Below are 15,805 nucleotides of genomic sequence, written 5' to 3'. Positions count from 1 at the left end.
CACATAACATTCATCGATAGGGGGACGAGTCTTCTTGCAGGTTACGGAAAGGGGCGAGTGGTGACGAATGCTTCTTCGAATTCATTGAGAGAAATTGCGTCTTGAACATCCGCTATTGTAAGAATATTATTACATGACACAGGCTTTTACCCTCGTATGTGTCCGTATCGGAAAGGCTCTCATAATACAATCATTTTCTGAAAAAAATATATACGATACCGAAAAACACAGAGGTAACGATCTCTATTAATCTTTAACAGGAGGCGAAGATCAATTATAATCACAGTTCCAAAACACATTCCACTTCCACAAGACATGATCACCAAGCCTGACCACCCAGCATAGGTTGGAAATAACAGGTTACCACTGTATGAAGTTCCATGGCGTCAGAAGGACACCAGTCCTGTCTGTCGGGAGCGCTCTGGTAGCCTAGTGGTTAAAGCGTTCGCTCGTCACGCCGAGGACCCGGGTTCGATTCCCGACATGGGTACAATGTGTGAAGCCCATTTCTGGTGTCCCCCGCCGTGATATTGATGGAGTATTGCTACAAGCGGCGTTAAACCACATTCACTCACTCAGGACATTCGGCGTGTCCAGTGAAAATTAGGTGTATGATGCAATTAGAGGTAAAACTGCTTCTCTAAATATTTCGTGAATCTTGTTTTTCACAGAAGTTCCCCAAATATCAATGATCGTTCTGTGAGCTCACACGCAGCAAAGGCTAACATTTAGTCCGAGAAATAGAGTTATCTTATTTAAAATTATATATCTACAAACTCCAAAATACAACCTAATTGAGCCCAGAACATTGCATAAGTTCAGGCATAGGCAATCGAAAATTGCCAAATCATTCTAGATTTGAGTTGGATCAATTTTTGTAGGGTCAGGGAGAGGGACAAGGAGTGTAAATGCAACATTATGAAAATAAGGTACTCGTCGTAGAACGTCAACATCATGGTCGTCATCATCTTCCCGAGTCAAGGGAATTAACTGACTTTAAAAGTCCAGTTTCCACCCTTGCCGATCTAGGCAGGAATTGTGGAGCTATATTTTGGCTGGACTAACGAGTCTATGCATAGTTCAATCAATATCGCGTCACAAAATCGAAATCCGGTTCGTAAACTGCCTTGCAGATATCGGTCGATTGCAGGATTTGAAAAGCATGTGTACCGCCAACTCGGCGTCAGCACATATTATCCAAATCTTTTCATGTTTTTAATCAAGGTGCTCGCGTGATTTGTTGCCCTTCGCGAGGTAAGACCCGTTTTGTTACAATATAGATTTTGGTTATTGATCAGATCGTGGAAACTGGACTTTTACAGTCAGTTAACTCTCTGGCCTAGGGAAGATGGGTCGCGAGGGATTATTTTTGGTTTTGATTTGTGTTTTGTTTTCATCATTGCAGAGGAATCTTGATGACCTCGAAGTTGATGTTGAGAGACTGGTGAAGCGACACATTGACCACCAGATGGACACGCGACAACTGCTGGGTCAGGGGGGAATTGAGACGCTGGTCAAGCAGATGATCGCTTCGGAGGTACGCGGTATTACCCTCGTCACGTGCTGTTACTTTCATCACGTGATAACTCATTTCATGTTTCATGTAGGCCTGTGTTTAAAATCTTGATATGAACTAACCAATGCTCATTCTTTATGGATATACTAGCCTGAATTTGCTTTGAAATTTTCAGATCAATAAATATTATTAATTACCGTATTCGACGTAATAAGCGCCCCGCTCTAATAAGCGCCTATGGCGATATTTACAAATATATTGGCTAGTGAACAATCCCAATTAGCACCCCTTCCGATTGATCAATGTACACAAGACATATTTATTCTTATAATACGTATGTTATATAAACCCTTAATTATGGGTACAAATTAAATTCTGGAAAAATATATCTGTCGTATATAAACATTTCAGGCTGTCAGCATAAACCACGAAATGTAAGATCTTTCAACTCTTTTGTTTTTCACCAAAATAATATCTAATAAGAGCCCCCCATTTCTAATTTTGAGAGCGCCCTGGGCGCCTATTATGTCGAATATGTTGTATAAGCCTATACGTGTGACTTAGCGATTATAAATCAATCAGTGGTTATGCTCTGGGTTCCAGGCCCAACTGGTACAGTCTTACTGCGAGAACTCCACCTTAGTCTGCCCGGCCGGTGAGTGTTAGACGTCTGAAAGAAGAGTGAGTGAGTTGGGTTTAACGCCGCTTTTAACAGTATTCCAGTTATATCGCGGCGTGTCAGCTTAATGTGGGAGGAATGCCCGAAGTGATGCAGGTCTCAGACGTTTACCACTTCGGTGAAGCCCACGAGCAGGGGTATGGTGCTCACAAACCTAGAAACATAATCGGGGAGAACCGGGATTCGAACCCACAATCATAGGTGTCTGGTGTGCCCAAGGGACGCAACTCTTGCACAGCAATTCGCGGCGCCTCAGACGACTGGGCCCCCGTCTGAAAGAAGAATCCACTTCAATGGACACTTTGCGTAAATCCGCAAAATACTTAACTGACGGTGTGCGCACCTGTTTTACGTTAATCAATAAATGCAAAATATTGCAGTCAATACTGAAGTCAGTTCTTATAAATAAATTAACACTATTATTACATTTGCAAATTCAATCTGTATTTTCATTTGGTGACAAAGGGTCACACGACCTTCCTTAAAATACGGTTTTGCCCTGCCGCGTAGAGATCAAGAATCGTATTGCCCTGTGTGATTAAGCCATTAGACTCAAGGGAATAATTTCAGCCAATCAGCGAAAACGTAACGCAAGGCTTGTTGTGCATCCTTTAACTTCCCGTGAGTTCTGCTTCAATTATTATGTAGTAAAACAATTATTGGCCACAACTCGGACAATATCATATTTTATGGTCCATAAAACACGATAATGCCCTCATGGATGGTCAATAAGTAATAAGAATATTCACCCAATTAACACATAAGAGCTGGACAACTATGCGAAATGAGTTACATCGTTCCATCAGCGCAAAAAATGCACCAAACGCCTGGCCGATTCTATTACCAGTCAAGCAGGAGATTGTAGTCCGCTAGAGGGCGTGGCCTATTTTTGAGGTTTCTGGAAGCATAAACGCAAGATAAACCTTGATTAGCCAATCAAATGCCATGGAATCACTTCCAATTTATTTATCAGCCCATGGCCACCACCGGGGATTTATATGGGTTTTTCAATTACATTGATTCTGAAAAGGGAGATAAACGTTGGTGACCAAAGTAAGATTACTTCCCCTTCGGGCTGTTGTTTGTATAGGGTACATTCGCCATTACCCGGTGGGGATCCCGGTTAGATACGTCACAAGTACCATGACTTTGTTTGTTTATTTGTTTGTTGATTGGTTAGTTAACTCAGCAATATTCCAACTAGTGACGGCGGTCTGTAAATAATCGAGTCTGGACCAGACAATCCAGTGACTGATATCATGAGCATGGATCCACGAAATTGGGATACGATGACACGCATCAACCAAGTCAGCGAACCTGACCATCCAGTCCCGTTAGTCGCATCTTATGCCAAGCATGGGTTGGTTAAGACCTTTTCTAACTCGGATCTTCACGGGTCAGTACCCTATGCTGGTCTTGAGAGGTGTTCAATAGATCGGGTGGTCAGGCTTAGTGACTTTACACTGTACGTGGCTCATCGTATCGATCACTGGATATCTGGCCTCGATTATTTACACTTTGTCGTGAACAACAAGCACTCCCTGATTTGATTGGCCCTGGCTCGAGTATTGGCCACTCACCCTTTAATTGCGGGAAGTTTGCTGATTCTGGCGTAAATTTGTTTTGTTTGTTTGTTTGCTTAACGCCGCACTCAGCAATATTCCAGCTATATGTCGGCGGTCTGTAAATAATCGAGTCTGGACCAGACAATCCAGTGATTAATATCATAAGCATCGATCCACGCAATTGGGATCGATGACATGCATCAACCAAGTCAACGAGCCTGACCACCCGATCCCATTAGTGGCCTTTTACGACAAGCATAGTCACCTTTTACGGCAAGCATGGGTTGCTGAAGACCTGTTCTACCCCGTAACTTCACGGGTCTTCTGGCGTAAAACAACATTCACTCACTGTCGAATACAATGTGGTGTATGTCATACATAACTCTGGCTGCTCATAAACACTGTGTTTGTCTTTACAGGTGAAAAGGGCGAGAAAGGAGATGCAGGTAGGTGACCTCAGAAGAACTTTCTGGGTATATCAGGTGACCTCGGAATAACTTTCTGGGTATATCAGGTGACCTCAGAATAACTTTCTGTGTATTGTCAGGCGACCTGAGAATAAGGTCGGTATTGTCTCGTCAGATGATCTCATTAAAAACATGTTGTGTAACGTCAGACATCTTCTCAATCCAATGTCATGCTACCCCAGGAGAATTTGCTGTGTATTGCCGAGTGGCCTCAGAATAACTTGTTGAGAAGTGTCAGGTGATCTCAGAATAATGTGTTGCATAATGTCGACTGACCTCGGAATAACCCGAATATATGGTGATAGAGTTCAGAGGGCGATGAGTATAGGCTGATAGAGCTGAGAAGGGGATAAGTATAGGCTGATAGAGCTGAGAAGGGGATAAGTATAGGCTGATAGAGCTGAGAAGGGGATAAGTATAGGCTGATAGAGCTGATAAGGTGATAAGTATATGCTGATAGAGTTGAGAAGGTGATAAGTATAGGCTAATAGGCCTGAGAAGGGAATACGTATAGGATCATAGAGTTGATAAGAGGATGAGTATAGGCTGATAGAGCTGACAGGGTGATAAGTATAGGCTGATAGGCCTGAGAAGGGAATGAGTATAGGCTGATAGAGCTGAAAAGGTGATAAGTATAGGCTGATAGGCCTGAGAAGGGGATGCGTATAGGCTGCTAGAGCTGAGAAGGGGATGAGTATAGGCTGATAGAGCTGAGAAGGAGATGAGTACAGGCTGATAGAGCTGAGAAGGGGATGAGTATAGGCTGATAGAGCTGAGAAGGGGATGAGTATAGGCTGATAGAGCTGAGAAGGGGATGAGTATAGGCTGATAGAGCTGAGAAGGGGATGAGTATAGGCTGAGAGAGCTGAAAAGGGGATGAGTATAGGCTGATAGAGGTGATACGTATAGGCTGATAGGCCTGAAAAGGGAATGAGTATAGGCTCATTGAGCCGAGAAGAGGATGAGTATAGGCTGATAGAGCTGAGAAGGGGATGAGTATAGGCTGATAGAGCTGAGAAGGGGATGAGTATATGCTGATAGAGCTGAAGAGGTGATAAGTATAGGCTGATTGGCCTGAGAAGAGGATGAGTATAGGCTGATAGAGCTGAAGAGGTGATAAGTTCAGGCTGATAGGCCTGAGAAGGGGATGCGTATAGGCTGCTAGAGCTGAGAAGGGGATGAGTATAGGCTGATAGAACTGAGAAGGGTGGAATAGAATAAGAGGTCATTGTTTGATATGCTCTGCGGTCTGTAAGAAAGACTGCCTTTGTTCTCAACGCGTTTCTCTGTGCAGGAAACAAGGGGGACCTAGGCCAGAGCGGCTCACAGGGGTTCCAGGGCCTGCAGGGACTGAAGGGAGAACCCGGAAGTGCAGGATACAACGGCCCCGGCGGCCCCAAGGGAGAGGTGGGGAGTCAAGGTAGTCACGTGCACATTGCCTCCTGTGGTGTCTTTCTGTGATTGTTTGTTTGTTTATTTGTTTGCTGTTTAACGCCGCCGCACAATATTCTAGCTGTATGACGGCGGTCTGTAGATAATCGAGTCTGGACCAGGCAGTTCAGTGACTGACATCATCAGCCTTAATCCACGCAACTGGGATACGATGACATGCATCAACCAAGTCAGCTAGCCTGACCACCCGATCCCGTTAGTCAGACAGAAATAAACTGCAGAGTAAAAGGAGGAATACACCCATGTTTAACAGTGGCTGCAAATCATACAAACAGGAAATGGTCATTCCATGTATCAGAGCTCCAGATAAGCTTTTGGTGTTGTGGGTATTTTACCCATGCATTTTAAAATCATTGGGTATCAGTAATTCTATCTGCGTATTCAAATTTCTGTTACCCACTAGTTTTTACACATGTGGGTATTTAAGTTAAATATTTAAAAACACTATTCATCTAGTCCCTGCAAACTGGTGTCGTGTGGGTTCGAGAGCTTTATAGGACTCAAAAATACCACGATACTTCCACAAGAAAGTGTGATGGCAAATGATCATGATGTAACTGTCATCGTGGAGTTTGGCAAGGTTGACGGAATGCCCGTTTATAATTTCAAAATAAGTTGCTGATTTGCTAATCGAATACGCAGGGTTACTTCGCAATATTTTGATGATACGCACAAGTTTTATTTTTGTAGCGTATCTGTAATGTTCGTTGCGTATTTGATACGCTTGGATTATATTTTACTGTGTATTTCTGCATTTCTGATGCGTATTTCACGCAGATACGCAGCTTATCTGGAGCTCTGAATGTACTGAGGGTGGATGTCTTGAATGCGTTTATTAACGCATGATGAAACATGAATACCTACAGTTAGAAACGTCCATTCATTCTGGCTCACGTTCATGGATCATGTTAAGGTTTGAGAGCACGGGGTTCTGTTTTCCAAGGTCGATCACCCCAGTCACAAAAACGTACACACCGGAAGTTCAAAAAACATACAGCAAAATACAATGGGAATATTGCGGAACGAAATGTGTCCGGAAGATAATACGAAATAGGATTGCTTAACCTTATGTGCTTTCTCACACATGATTTTGATGAAATATTGTTCAAATTGGTGTTAAACCTATGCATTTTCTCGTTACTCTTATCCTACAGGCATTTCAGGCACGAAGGGCGAGCCGGGCGTTAACGGTCAAACTGGTCTCGCCGGACCTAAGGGGGACACAGGCGAAAGAGGTTTGTTTGTTTGTTTGTTTGTTTGTTAACGCCGCATTGAGCAATATTCCAGCTATATGACGGCGGTCTGAAAATAATCGAGTCTGGACCAGACAATCCAGTAATAGACATCATTTACGCAATTGGGAAACGATGACATGCATCTACAAAGTCAGCGAGCCTGATCACCCGATCTCGTTAGTCGCCCCTTTCGACAAGTATAAGTCAGCTTTTACAGCAAGCATGGGTTCCTGAAGATATGTTCTAACCCGTAACTTCGCGGTTCGCGACAAAGGTGGTATAATCGATTATATTGAAAAGATTTATATTGTGGTCGAGAAATTAAGCAAAAATAAGAAGGGGGGGGGGGGGGGGGGGGGGGGCGGCTATAATGTTGTTGTTTTTTGTTTGGTTTGTTGTTTTACGCCGCACTCAGCAATATTCCAGCTATATGACTGCGGTCTGTAAATAATCGAGTCTGGACCAGACAATCCATTGATTTACATCATGAACATCGACCAACGCAATTGGGATCAATGGCATGCATCAACCAAGTCAGCGTGCCTGAGCACCCGATCCCGGCGACAAGCATAGTCACATTTTACGGCAAGCATGGGTTTCTGAAGACCTATTCTACCCCGGATCTTCCCGGGTTCCAGCTATAATGGACAGGAAGACAACATTTCCAACAAAAGATTTTTAGGGCTTTCTTTTGCGTGTCAGTCTGTTTTTCCACGTTGAATTTCTCGCAAACTCTTTCGTAATCAATGGGACCGGCCGCCATGTTGTTGATACCACCAACCCAACATTGAGGCTCGTTTGCAACTCGCGTTCCGATTGGTTCGTTAGACTGATTATACTGAGGATCGTTTGCAACTCGCGTTCCGATTGGTTCGTTAGACTGATTATAGTGAGGATCGTTTGCAACTCGCGTTCCGATTGGTTCGTTAGACTGATTATAGTGGCAGCCTGAAAATGACAATCAAGAGCAGGTAATTTGAGATCTCGAGAATCCATGGGTTATTATATCTCACTTTACATTAAAATACCAGCTTCTGATTGGTTAAGGTGCGGGCGATTAGTGTCCACGTAGTTCGCTCATGAACCCTGCTGAGAAATAAATCGGAACACACCTTGCGTAACTTACTTATCTCGCAAAAGTATCGTTGGGACAAACAGAACCGATCTTTATCCGAATGCATTGGGTAAACTCGTTCGTTTGCGTCGTCTGCTAGCTGTCAACATGGCTGAATCAAAGGTTTTTCTTTGTCGGTGAGATACATTCGTTCTCAAGAGATCTCGAGGGGTATGTTATTAGTTATGATGCCCTCAGTGGCCGTGTATACGGTGTCATATTAGTTAGCTTCAACATATTGGGCGAAGAGACACCATAACAAATTTATCATGTCGAAAGGTTTACACAATTTGGTGTCCATATTGCAAATGTCATGTCGGTATTAATGACAGGACCAGTATATACTAGTATGTTTCCGACACCATGCTTTAATGTAAACACAAACGTTAACAATGGAATATATAATGCACTACATGTGAACGGTTCAACAAGTATTGAAGCTAAAATGGATAGAATTATCATAAAACTGCCCGCATGTTAACAAAAATCTGCGGTCCACTGTAACTTGATAGCAGTCCGTGTTCCCCTGACGACGGGCTGCTATTCATAATATTGCTATGTGACGTCATTGGCGTCACGTTTCTTGTTTGTGACATCATCCTTTTGTAAATCAGTGACCTACGTTGTAAGCTTTGTTTCTTTAATTCACGAACGTGGTTTCTTTAAAGAATAATGTATTTGCACATCACTATTTATTACATTGAAACAATGTCGAATAACGAGTTTCGGTTCCTTAATTTCCATGTGAAATATGTGAGATGTTTGTTGGAAAATCCAAAGAGGCTGTTACTGACGGTACACATTCTCATATAAGGTCAGCAACAACCATCTTGGATTTTTGCAGACGGTATACGGGCTCATGGGTCAGTAGTTTTGCCCTCTAATTGGTCAATCTCACTGTGAGGCATCATAAAGGTTCATATGGGGTCAGTAGTTTTGCCCTCTAATTGGTCAATCTCACTGTGAGGCATCATAAAGGTTCATATGGGGTTAGTAGTTCTGCTCTCTGATTGGTCAATCTCACTGTGAGGCATCATAGAGGATCATATGGGGTTAGTAGTTCTGCTCTCTGATTGGTCAATCTCACTGTGAGGCATCATAAAGGTTCATATGGGGTTAGTAGTTCTGCCCTCTAATTGGTCAATCTCACTGTGAGGCATCATAAAGGTTCATATGGGGTTAGTAGTTCTGCCCTCTAATTGGTCAATCTCACTGTGAGGCATCATAAAGGTTCATATGGGGTTAGTAATTCTGCCCTCTAATTGGTCAATCTCACTGTGAGGCATCAAAAAGGTTCATATGGGGTTAGTAATTCTGCTCTCTAATTGGTCAATCTCACTGTGAGGCATCATAAAGGTTCATATGGGGTTAGTAGTTCTGCTCTCTGATTGGTCAATCTCACTGTGAGGCATCATAAAGGTTCATATGGGGTCAGTAGTTCTGCCCTCTAATTGGTCAATCTCACTGTGAGGCATCATAAATGTTCATATGGGGTTAGTAGTTCTGCCCTCTAATTGGTCAATCTCACTGTGAGGCATCAAAAAGGTTCATATGGGGTTAGTAATTCTGCCCTCTAATTGGTCAATCTCACTGTGAGGCATCAAAAAGGTTCATATTGGGTTAGTAATTCTGCTCTCTAATTGGTCAATCTCACTGTGAGGCATCATAAAGGTTCATATGGGGTTAGTAGTTTTGCCCTCTAATTGGTCAATCTCACTGTGAGGCATCATAAAGGTTCATATGGGGTTAGTAGTTTTGCCCTCTAATTGGTCAATCTCACTGTGAGGCATCATAAAGGTTCATATGGGGTTAGTAGTTTTGCCCTCTAATTGGTCAATCTCACTGTGAGGCATCATAAAGGTTCATATGGGGTTAGTAGTTTTGCCCTCTAATTGGTCAATCTCACTGTGAGGCATCATAAAGGTTCATATGGGGTTAGTAATTCTGCTCTCTAATTGGTCAATCTCACTGTGAGGCATCATAAAGGTTCATATGGGGTTAGTAGTTCTGCCCTCTAATTGGTCAATCTCACTGTGAGGCATCATAAAGGTTCATATAGGGTTAGTAGTTCTGCCCTCTAATTGGTCAATCTCACTGTGAGGCATCATAAAGGTTCATATGGGGTTAGTAGTTCTGCCCTCTAATTGGTCAATCTCACTGTGAGGCATCATAAAGGTTCATATGGGGTTAGTAGTTCTGCCCTCTAATTGGTCAATCTCACTGTGAGGCATCATAAAGGTTCATATGGGGTTAGTAGTTCTGCCCTCTAATTGGTCAATCTCACTGTGAGGCATCATAAAGGTTCATATGGGGTTAGTAGTTCTGCCCTCTAATTGGTCAATCTCACTGTGAGGCATCATAAAGGTTCATATGGGGTTAGTAGTTCTGCCCTCTAATTGGTCAATCTCACTTTGGAGCATCACAAAGGTTCATATGGGGTTAGTAGTTCTGCCCTCTAATTGGTAAATCTCACTTTGAGGCATCACAAAGGTTCATATGGGGTTAGTAATTCTGCCCTCTAATTGGTCAATCTCACTTTGAGGCATCACAAAGGTTCATATGGGGTTAGTAATTCTGCCCTCTAATTGGTCAATCTCACTGTGAGGCATCATAAAGGTTCATATGGGGTTAGTAATTCTGCTCTCTGATTGGTCAATCTCACTTTGAGGCATCATAAAGGTTCATATGGGGTTAGTAATTCTGCTCTCTAATTGGTCAATCTCACTTTGAGGCATCATAAAGGTTCATATGGGGTTAGTAATTCTGCTCTCTGATTGGTCAATCTCACTTTGAGGCATCATAAAGGTTCATATGGGGTTAGTAATTCTGCTCTCTGATTGGTCAATCTCATTTTGAGGCATTATAATGTGTGATGAACCCTGTGTGTGAGTCTGTCTACCCCGAGCCGTCACGTCACAAACCCCTCGAGATCGGTTGACAACTGTAGGCTAGTTTCACCGCGGTACCCGGAGACAAAGAGGATGGCCGCATCCCTTCAGCCCGGAATAACAGGGTTTCTATGTGATATTCCCATGTTCTGTTGCCAGGCGACAGAGGGCTCACAGGGTTCTCCGGGCCTCCAGGACCAAAGGGGGAGAGCGGAGGCTTTGGGAGTGGCAACGGCCCTCTCCCCCAAGAGTGCTGTCTTCGACTTTGTGAGTAAAATAAGTCACATCAATCAATCAAGTTTTATCATTTCTAAAAGTAAGTACACACAAGTCCGACATCCTCTTGTGCTTAATTTGAATTCTGCTTAAGATAAACCTCTTGGTATTCAACACGTTTTCACTTTTGTTTAATTTAGACAAATCGAAAATTCACAAACAGACTAGCAATGAGTCAGCCCTTCGCCTAACGTACGGTTAAATGTTGCACGAGCTGTCAAGTGACGGGCCCGCCCATCCAATCATAGGCCCCGTCCATGTCTATCACTGTGTCCCTCCCCTGTCTATCACATTGCCCCGCCCCTGTCTATCATTGTGTCCCGCCCCTGTCTATCACTGTGTCCCGCCCCTGTCTATCACATTGCCCCGCCCCTGTCTATCACTGTGTCCCGCCCCTGTCTATCACTGTGTCCCGTCCCTGTCTATCACATTGCCCCGCCCCTGTCTATCACCGTGCCCCGCCCCTGTCTATCACTGTGTCCCGTCCCTGTCTATCACATTGCCCCGTCCCTGTCTATCACATTGCCCCGCCCCTGTTTATCACATAGCCCCGCCCCTGTTTATCACATTGCCCCGCCCCTGTCTATCACTGTGTCCCGCCCCTGTCTATCACATTGCCCCGCCCCTGTCTATCACTGTGTCCCGCCCCTGTCTATCCCATTGCCCCGCCCCTGTCTATCACATTGCCCCGCCCCTGTCTATCACTGTGTCCCGCCCCTGTCTATCACTGTGTCCCGCCCCTGTCTATCACATTGCCCCGCCCCTGTCTATCACTGTGTCCCGCCCCTGTCTATCACATTGCCCCGCCCCTGTCTATCACTGTGTCCCGCCCCTGTCTATCACTGTGTCCCGCCCCTGTCTATCACATTGCCCCGCCCCTGTCTATCACTGTGTCCCGCCCCTGTCTATCACATTGCCCCGCCCCTGTCTATCACATTGCCCCGCTCCTGTCTATCACATTGTCCCGCCCCTGTCTATCACTGTGTCCCGCCCCTGTCTATCACATTGCCCCGCCCCTGTCTATCACATTGCCCCGCCCCTGTCTATCACATTGCCCCGCCCCTGTCTATCACTGTGTCCCGCCCCTGTTTATCACATTGCCCCGCCCCTGTTTATCACATTGTCCCGCCCCTGTCTATTGTTATGCTCTTATTTTCCAAGGTGTGAGACGCCTATCATGGTAGAAAATAAATAATGATGAAGAATATTCAACAATCTATGAAATATTGCTGACTCACTCACGCAGATAGTAAGATACAAAGTGTATATCTCTAATGCGACAAATCCACACCCTTAATCATGCTCAACCCGCTACATAATTATCCCAGTAAATGGATCTGTGTGCACTCGATTCTCATTCTCAGCTCCCTGGGGAGTGTACACCCCAGGCAACCTGTGAGGCGCTAGAAGGTTAACAGTCACATTGGCATCTCATCCAACCGGGTACCCATCCATTGCTGGGTGAACAGATGCTGTGTTAAGATGACATAGTGGCAGATACAGATGTTATCCGCTGCAACTTGGTTATGAAATATTTTAAACATTTTCCAGCTTCCCCTAAACAGATTGGATCAAAGGCGTTGACTGTCTACGGTGCAGTCGGTGACAATATGCTGCTCGGTTGTAAAGAATCTGGCTATCCACCCCCAACGGTAGAATGGATCCCTCCGCTAACACAGCTTGGAACGACTCGTTACGTACAGTCAAAGGATGGGCTCACTTTGATGGGGGCGCAGCTGTCAGACAATGGAAGGGTGTTCACCTGTGAAGTGACCAACATGTTTGGTAGTTCTGTCACACGTTACCAGCTGGACATTTCAGGTCAGTGGTGTTCGTCGAGGGGAAGTTGATCGCGTAGTTACAATGTGCCTTCTGTCTGAGTGTACCCTTCACCGATGGTGTGGATCTCTGCTCATTCTTTCAACCACTGGTTTGTCTAGCCCAGCAGGGTAGAACAATATTCACTAACCTTTTTGTTTTGGTTTGTTGTTTAACTCCGCACTCAGCAATATTCCAGCTCTATAACGGCGGTCTGTAAATAATCGAGTCTTGACCAGACAACCCAGTGATTAATATCATGAGCATCGATCCACGCAATTGGGATCTATGACATGCATCAACCAAGTCAGCGAGCCAGACATCCGATCCCGTTAGTCGCCTTTTACGACAAGCATAGTCGCCTCTTACGACAGGCAGAGTCGCGAGTTAAGGCAAGCATGGGATGCTGAAGACCTTTTGTAAGCCGGGTTTTCACGGTACGTTCACTTACTAGAAACGGTTTTTTATATCGGTTGCAGTGTAAAACATATTGGTGCTTGTAGTGAGAGGTTGACAATGGAAACTCGGGAGTCCGGGTTTGAATTGGTCCCTAAAAACCTTTGTTTGTCGTACGAGGCGACTCAATAGATCCCAGGCTAAGTGACTCGGCTGATTGTGTGGCATCGAACACCGACTGCGTTGTTCATAATATCAATCACTAGATTGTTTGGTCTCGAATATTTACGGGCCTTCGTCATATAGCATGAATATTGTGGAGTGGGACGTTAAACAATAAACACACACATGCAGACACACTCACGCACTCACGCACGCACGCAAACGCACGCGCGCGCACACACACACACGAAACCTGCATGAGTCGGGCGTTCTCCCCACATCAAGCTGACACCTTCAACTGAAATGCTGCTCCGCGGTGTTGACTCACAATTGACTAACTCACTGGGTCGGAGGGTAGCCCAGTGGTTAAAGCGTTATCTCGTGACGCTGAAAGCCCCTGATCGAACCCCGCGTTGATACGTGTGAAGCCTATTTCTTGTGTCCCCTGCTATGATATTGCTTTAATACTACTCAAATCGGCGTAAAACCACACTCACCTACTCACTCACTCACTCACTCACTCACTCACTCACTCACTCACTCACTCACTCACTCACTCACTCACTCACTCAGCTCAACTCAACTCAACTCAGTTCCGCTCCACTCACTCACTCACTCGCAATCGATTCACTGATAACTTCTACATGCTGCCTGTCTTACGCAAATCGGCGTAAAACCATACTCACTCACTCACTCACTCACTCACTCACCCACACAGCTCACCTCAGCTCAACTCAACTCAACTCAGTTACGCTCCGCTCCGCTCCACTCACTCACTCACTCACTCACTCACTCACTCGCAATCGATTCACTGATAACTTCTACATGCTGCCTGTCTTACGCAAATCGGCGTAAAACCATACTCACTCACTCACTCACTCACTCACTCACCCACCCACCCACACAGCTCAGCTCAACTCAACTCAGTTCCGCTCCACTCACTCACTCACTCACTCACTGTGTAGCAATCGATTCACTAATAACTTCAACATGCCTCCTGTCTTGTAGCCCCAGTCAGCGTGTCGATTACACCGACCACCTCAAACTTCACTGAAGGCAGTCCAGGGGACATAACTCTGACGTGTTCATTCAATGGCTACCCACCACCAACAGTGGCGTGGTTGCACGTCCGGGACAATGGTCAGACGGAGGTCGTCAACTCCAACATTGACAGCAGCAGACAGGGTGTCAGCGTCCTTACCATCCCCTCCCCCACGACGACGGATGGGGGGAGGTATGTTTGTAGGGCGGCCACAGCCAACGGGGGCAGAAAGGAGGCGTCTTCTACTCTTACTGTTTTTGGTGGGTCAAAGGTCGCAAGCAGGGCGATATATACTGAACGGTGAAGTCGAAACACACAATGTAATACAAATATCCCCATGATATCAATGATCCCTAACTTTTTTCGCTCAGTATATACTAATATGCTAAAATAACGCAAATATGATATGCAAATAGAATGTATCATGGATGCAAAGAGTGTCAAAATGGGGAAATACATATTTGTTTCTTTCAAAATAGATAATTATTATGAAATGAATTTCATGGGTTTTAATTTCAATTCTTAAGTTTGTAGACAGCAATCTCCATGTCCACACAGATCCGAATAGCTTGATTTCTCCCTCTGAAACTTCTTCAGGGGCGTGAATGAAACGAATCATATTTTGTTCACCATATACCATAGTTTTGATGTAAACATTGTAATTTGGCATTTGTCTTTGTTGTAATAGTATTAGAAATAGTAGTGGTGGTTGTAGTAGAAGTAGTAGGAGTAGTAGTAGCAGAAGTAGTTGTAGTTGTCGTAGTAGAAGTAGTAGTAGTAAGAGTAGTAGTAGTAGTAGTAGTAGTAGTAAGAGTAGTAGTAGTAGTAGTAGTAGTAGTAGTAGTAGTGGTAGTAGTAGTAGAAGTAGTAGTAGAAGTAGTAGTAGAAGTAGTAGTAGTAGTAGTAGTAGTGGTAGTAGTAGTAGAAGTAGTAGTAGAAGTAGTAGTAGAAGTAGTAGTAGTAGTAGTAGTAGTAAGAGTAGTAGTAGTAGTAGTAGTAGTAGTAGTAGTAGTGGTAGTAGTAGTAGAAGTAGTAGTAGAAGTAGTAGTAGTAGTAGTAGTAGTAGTAGGAGTAGTAGTAGTAGTAGTAGTAGGAGTAGTAGTAGTAGTGGTAGTAGTAGTAGAAGTAGTAGTAGAAGTAGTTGTAGTAGTAGTAGTAGTAGTAGTAGTAGTAGTAGGAGTAGTAGTAGTAGTAG

The 15,805-nt window shown here is 44.4% G+C and overlaps 1 protein-coding gene across 1 annotated transcript in view; it reads left to right on the top strand.

Moving 5' to 3' along the window:
• Nucleotides 1-15,805, top strand: part of LOC124151610 (basement membrane-specific heparan sulfate proteoglycan core protein-like) — a 34,074-nt gene that overhangs the window by 6,477 nt on the left and 11,792 nt on the right. Inside the window, exons 3-10 of the mRNA XM_046524142.2 lie at nucleotides 1,406-1,537; nucleotides 2,120-2,171; nucleotides 4,180-4,206; nucleotides 5,522-5,647; nucleotides 6,834-6,914; nucleotides 11,076-11,183; nucleotides 12,744-13,013; nucleotides 14,577-14,870. Coding sequence (XP_046380098.2) covers nucleotides 1,406-1,537; nucleotides 2,120-2,171; nucleotides 4,180-4,206; nucleotides 5,522-5,647; nucleotides 6,834-6,914; nucleotides 11,076-11,183; nucleotides 12,744-13,013; nucleotides 14,577-14,870 — 1,090 coding nt within the window. The remainder of the gene's footprint in view (nucleotides 1-1,405; nucleotides 1,538-2,119; nucleotides 2,172-4,179; nucleotides 4,207-5,521; nucleotides 5,648-6,833; nucleotides 6,915-11,075; nucleotides 11,184-12,743; nucleotides 13,014-14,576; nucleotides 14,871-15,805) is intronic.

This window comes from Haliotis rufescens, unplaced genomic scaffold (genome assembly GCF_023055435.1).
Source record: "Haliotis rufescens isolate VD_foot unplaced genomic scaffold, xgHalRufe1.0.p SCAF_33, whole genome shotgun sequence".
Lineage (NCBI taxonomy): Eukaryota > Metazoa > Mollusca > Gastropoda > Lepetellida > Haliotidae > Haliotis > Haliotis rufescens.
Note: the sequence above shows the minus strand (reverse complement) of the source record. Positions and strands in the feature narration are given on the sequence as shown.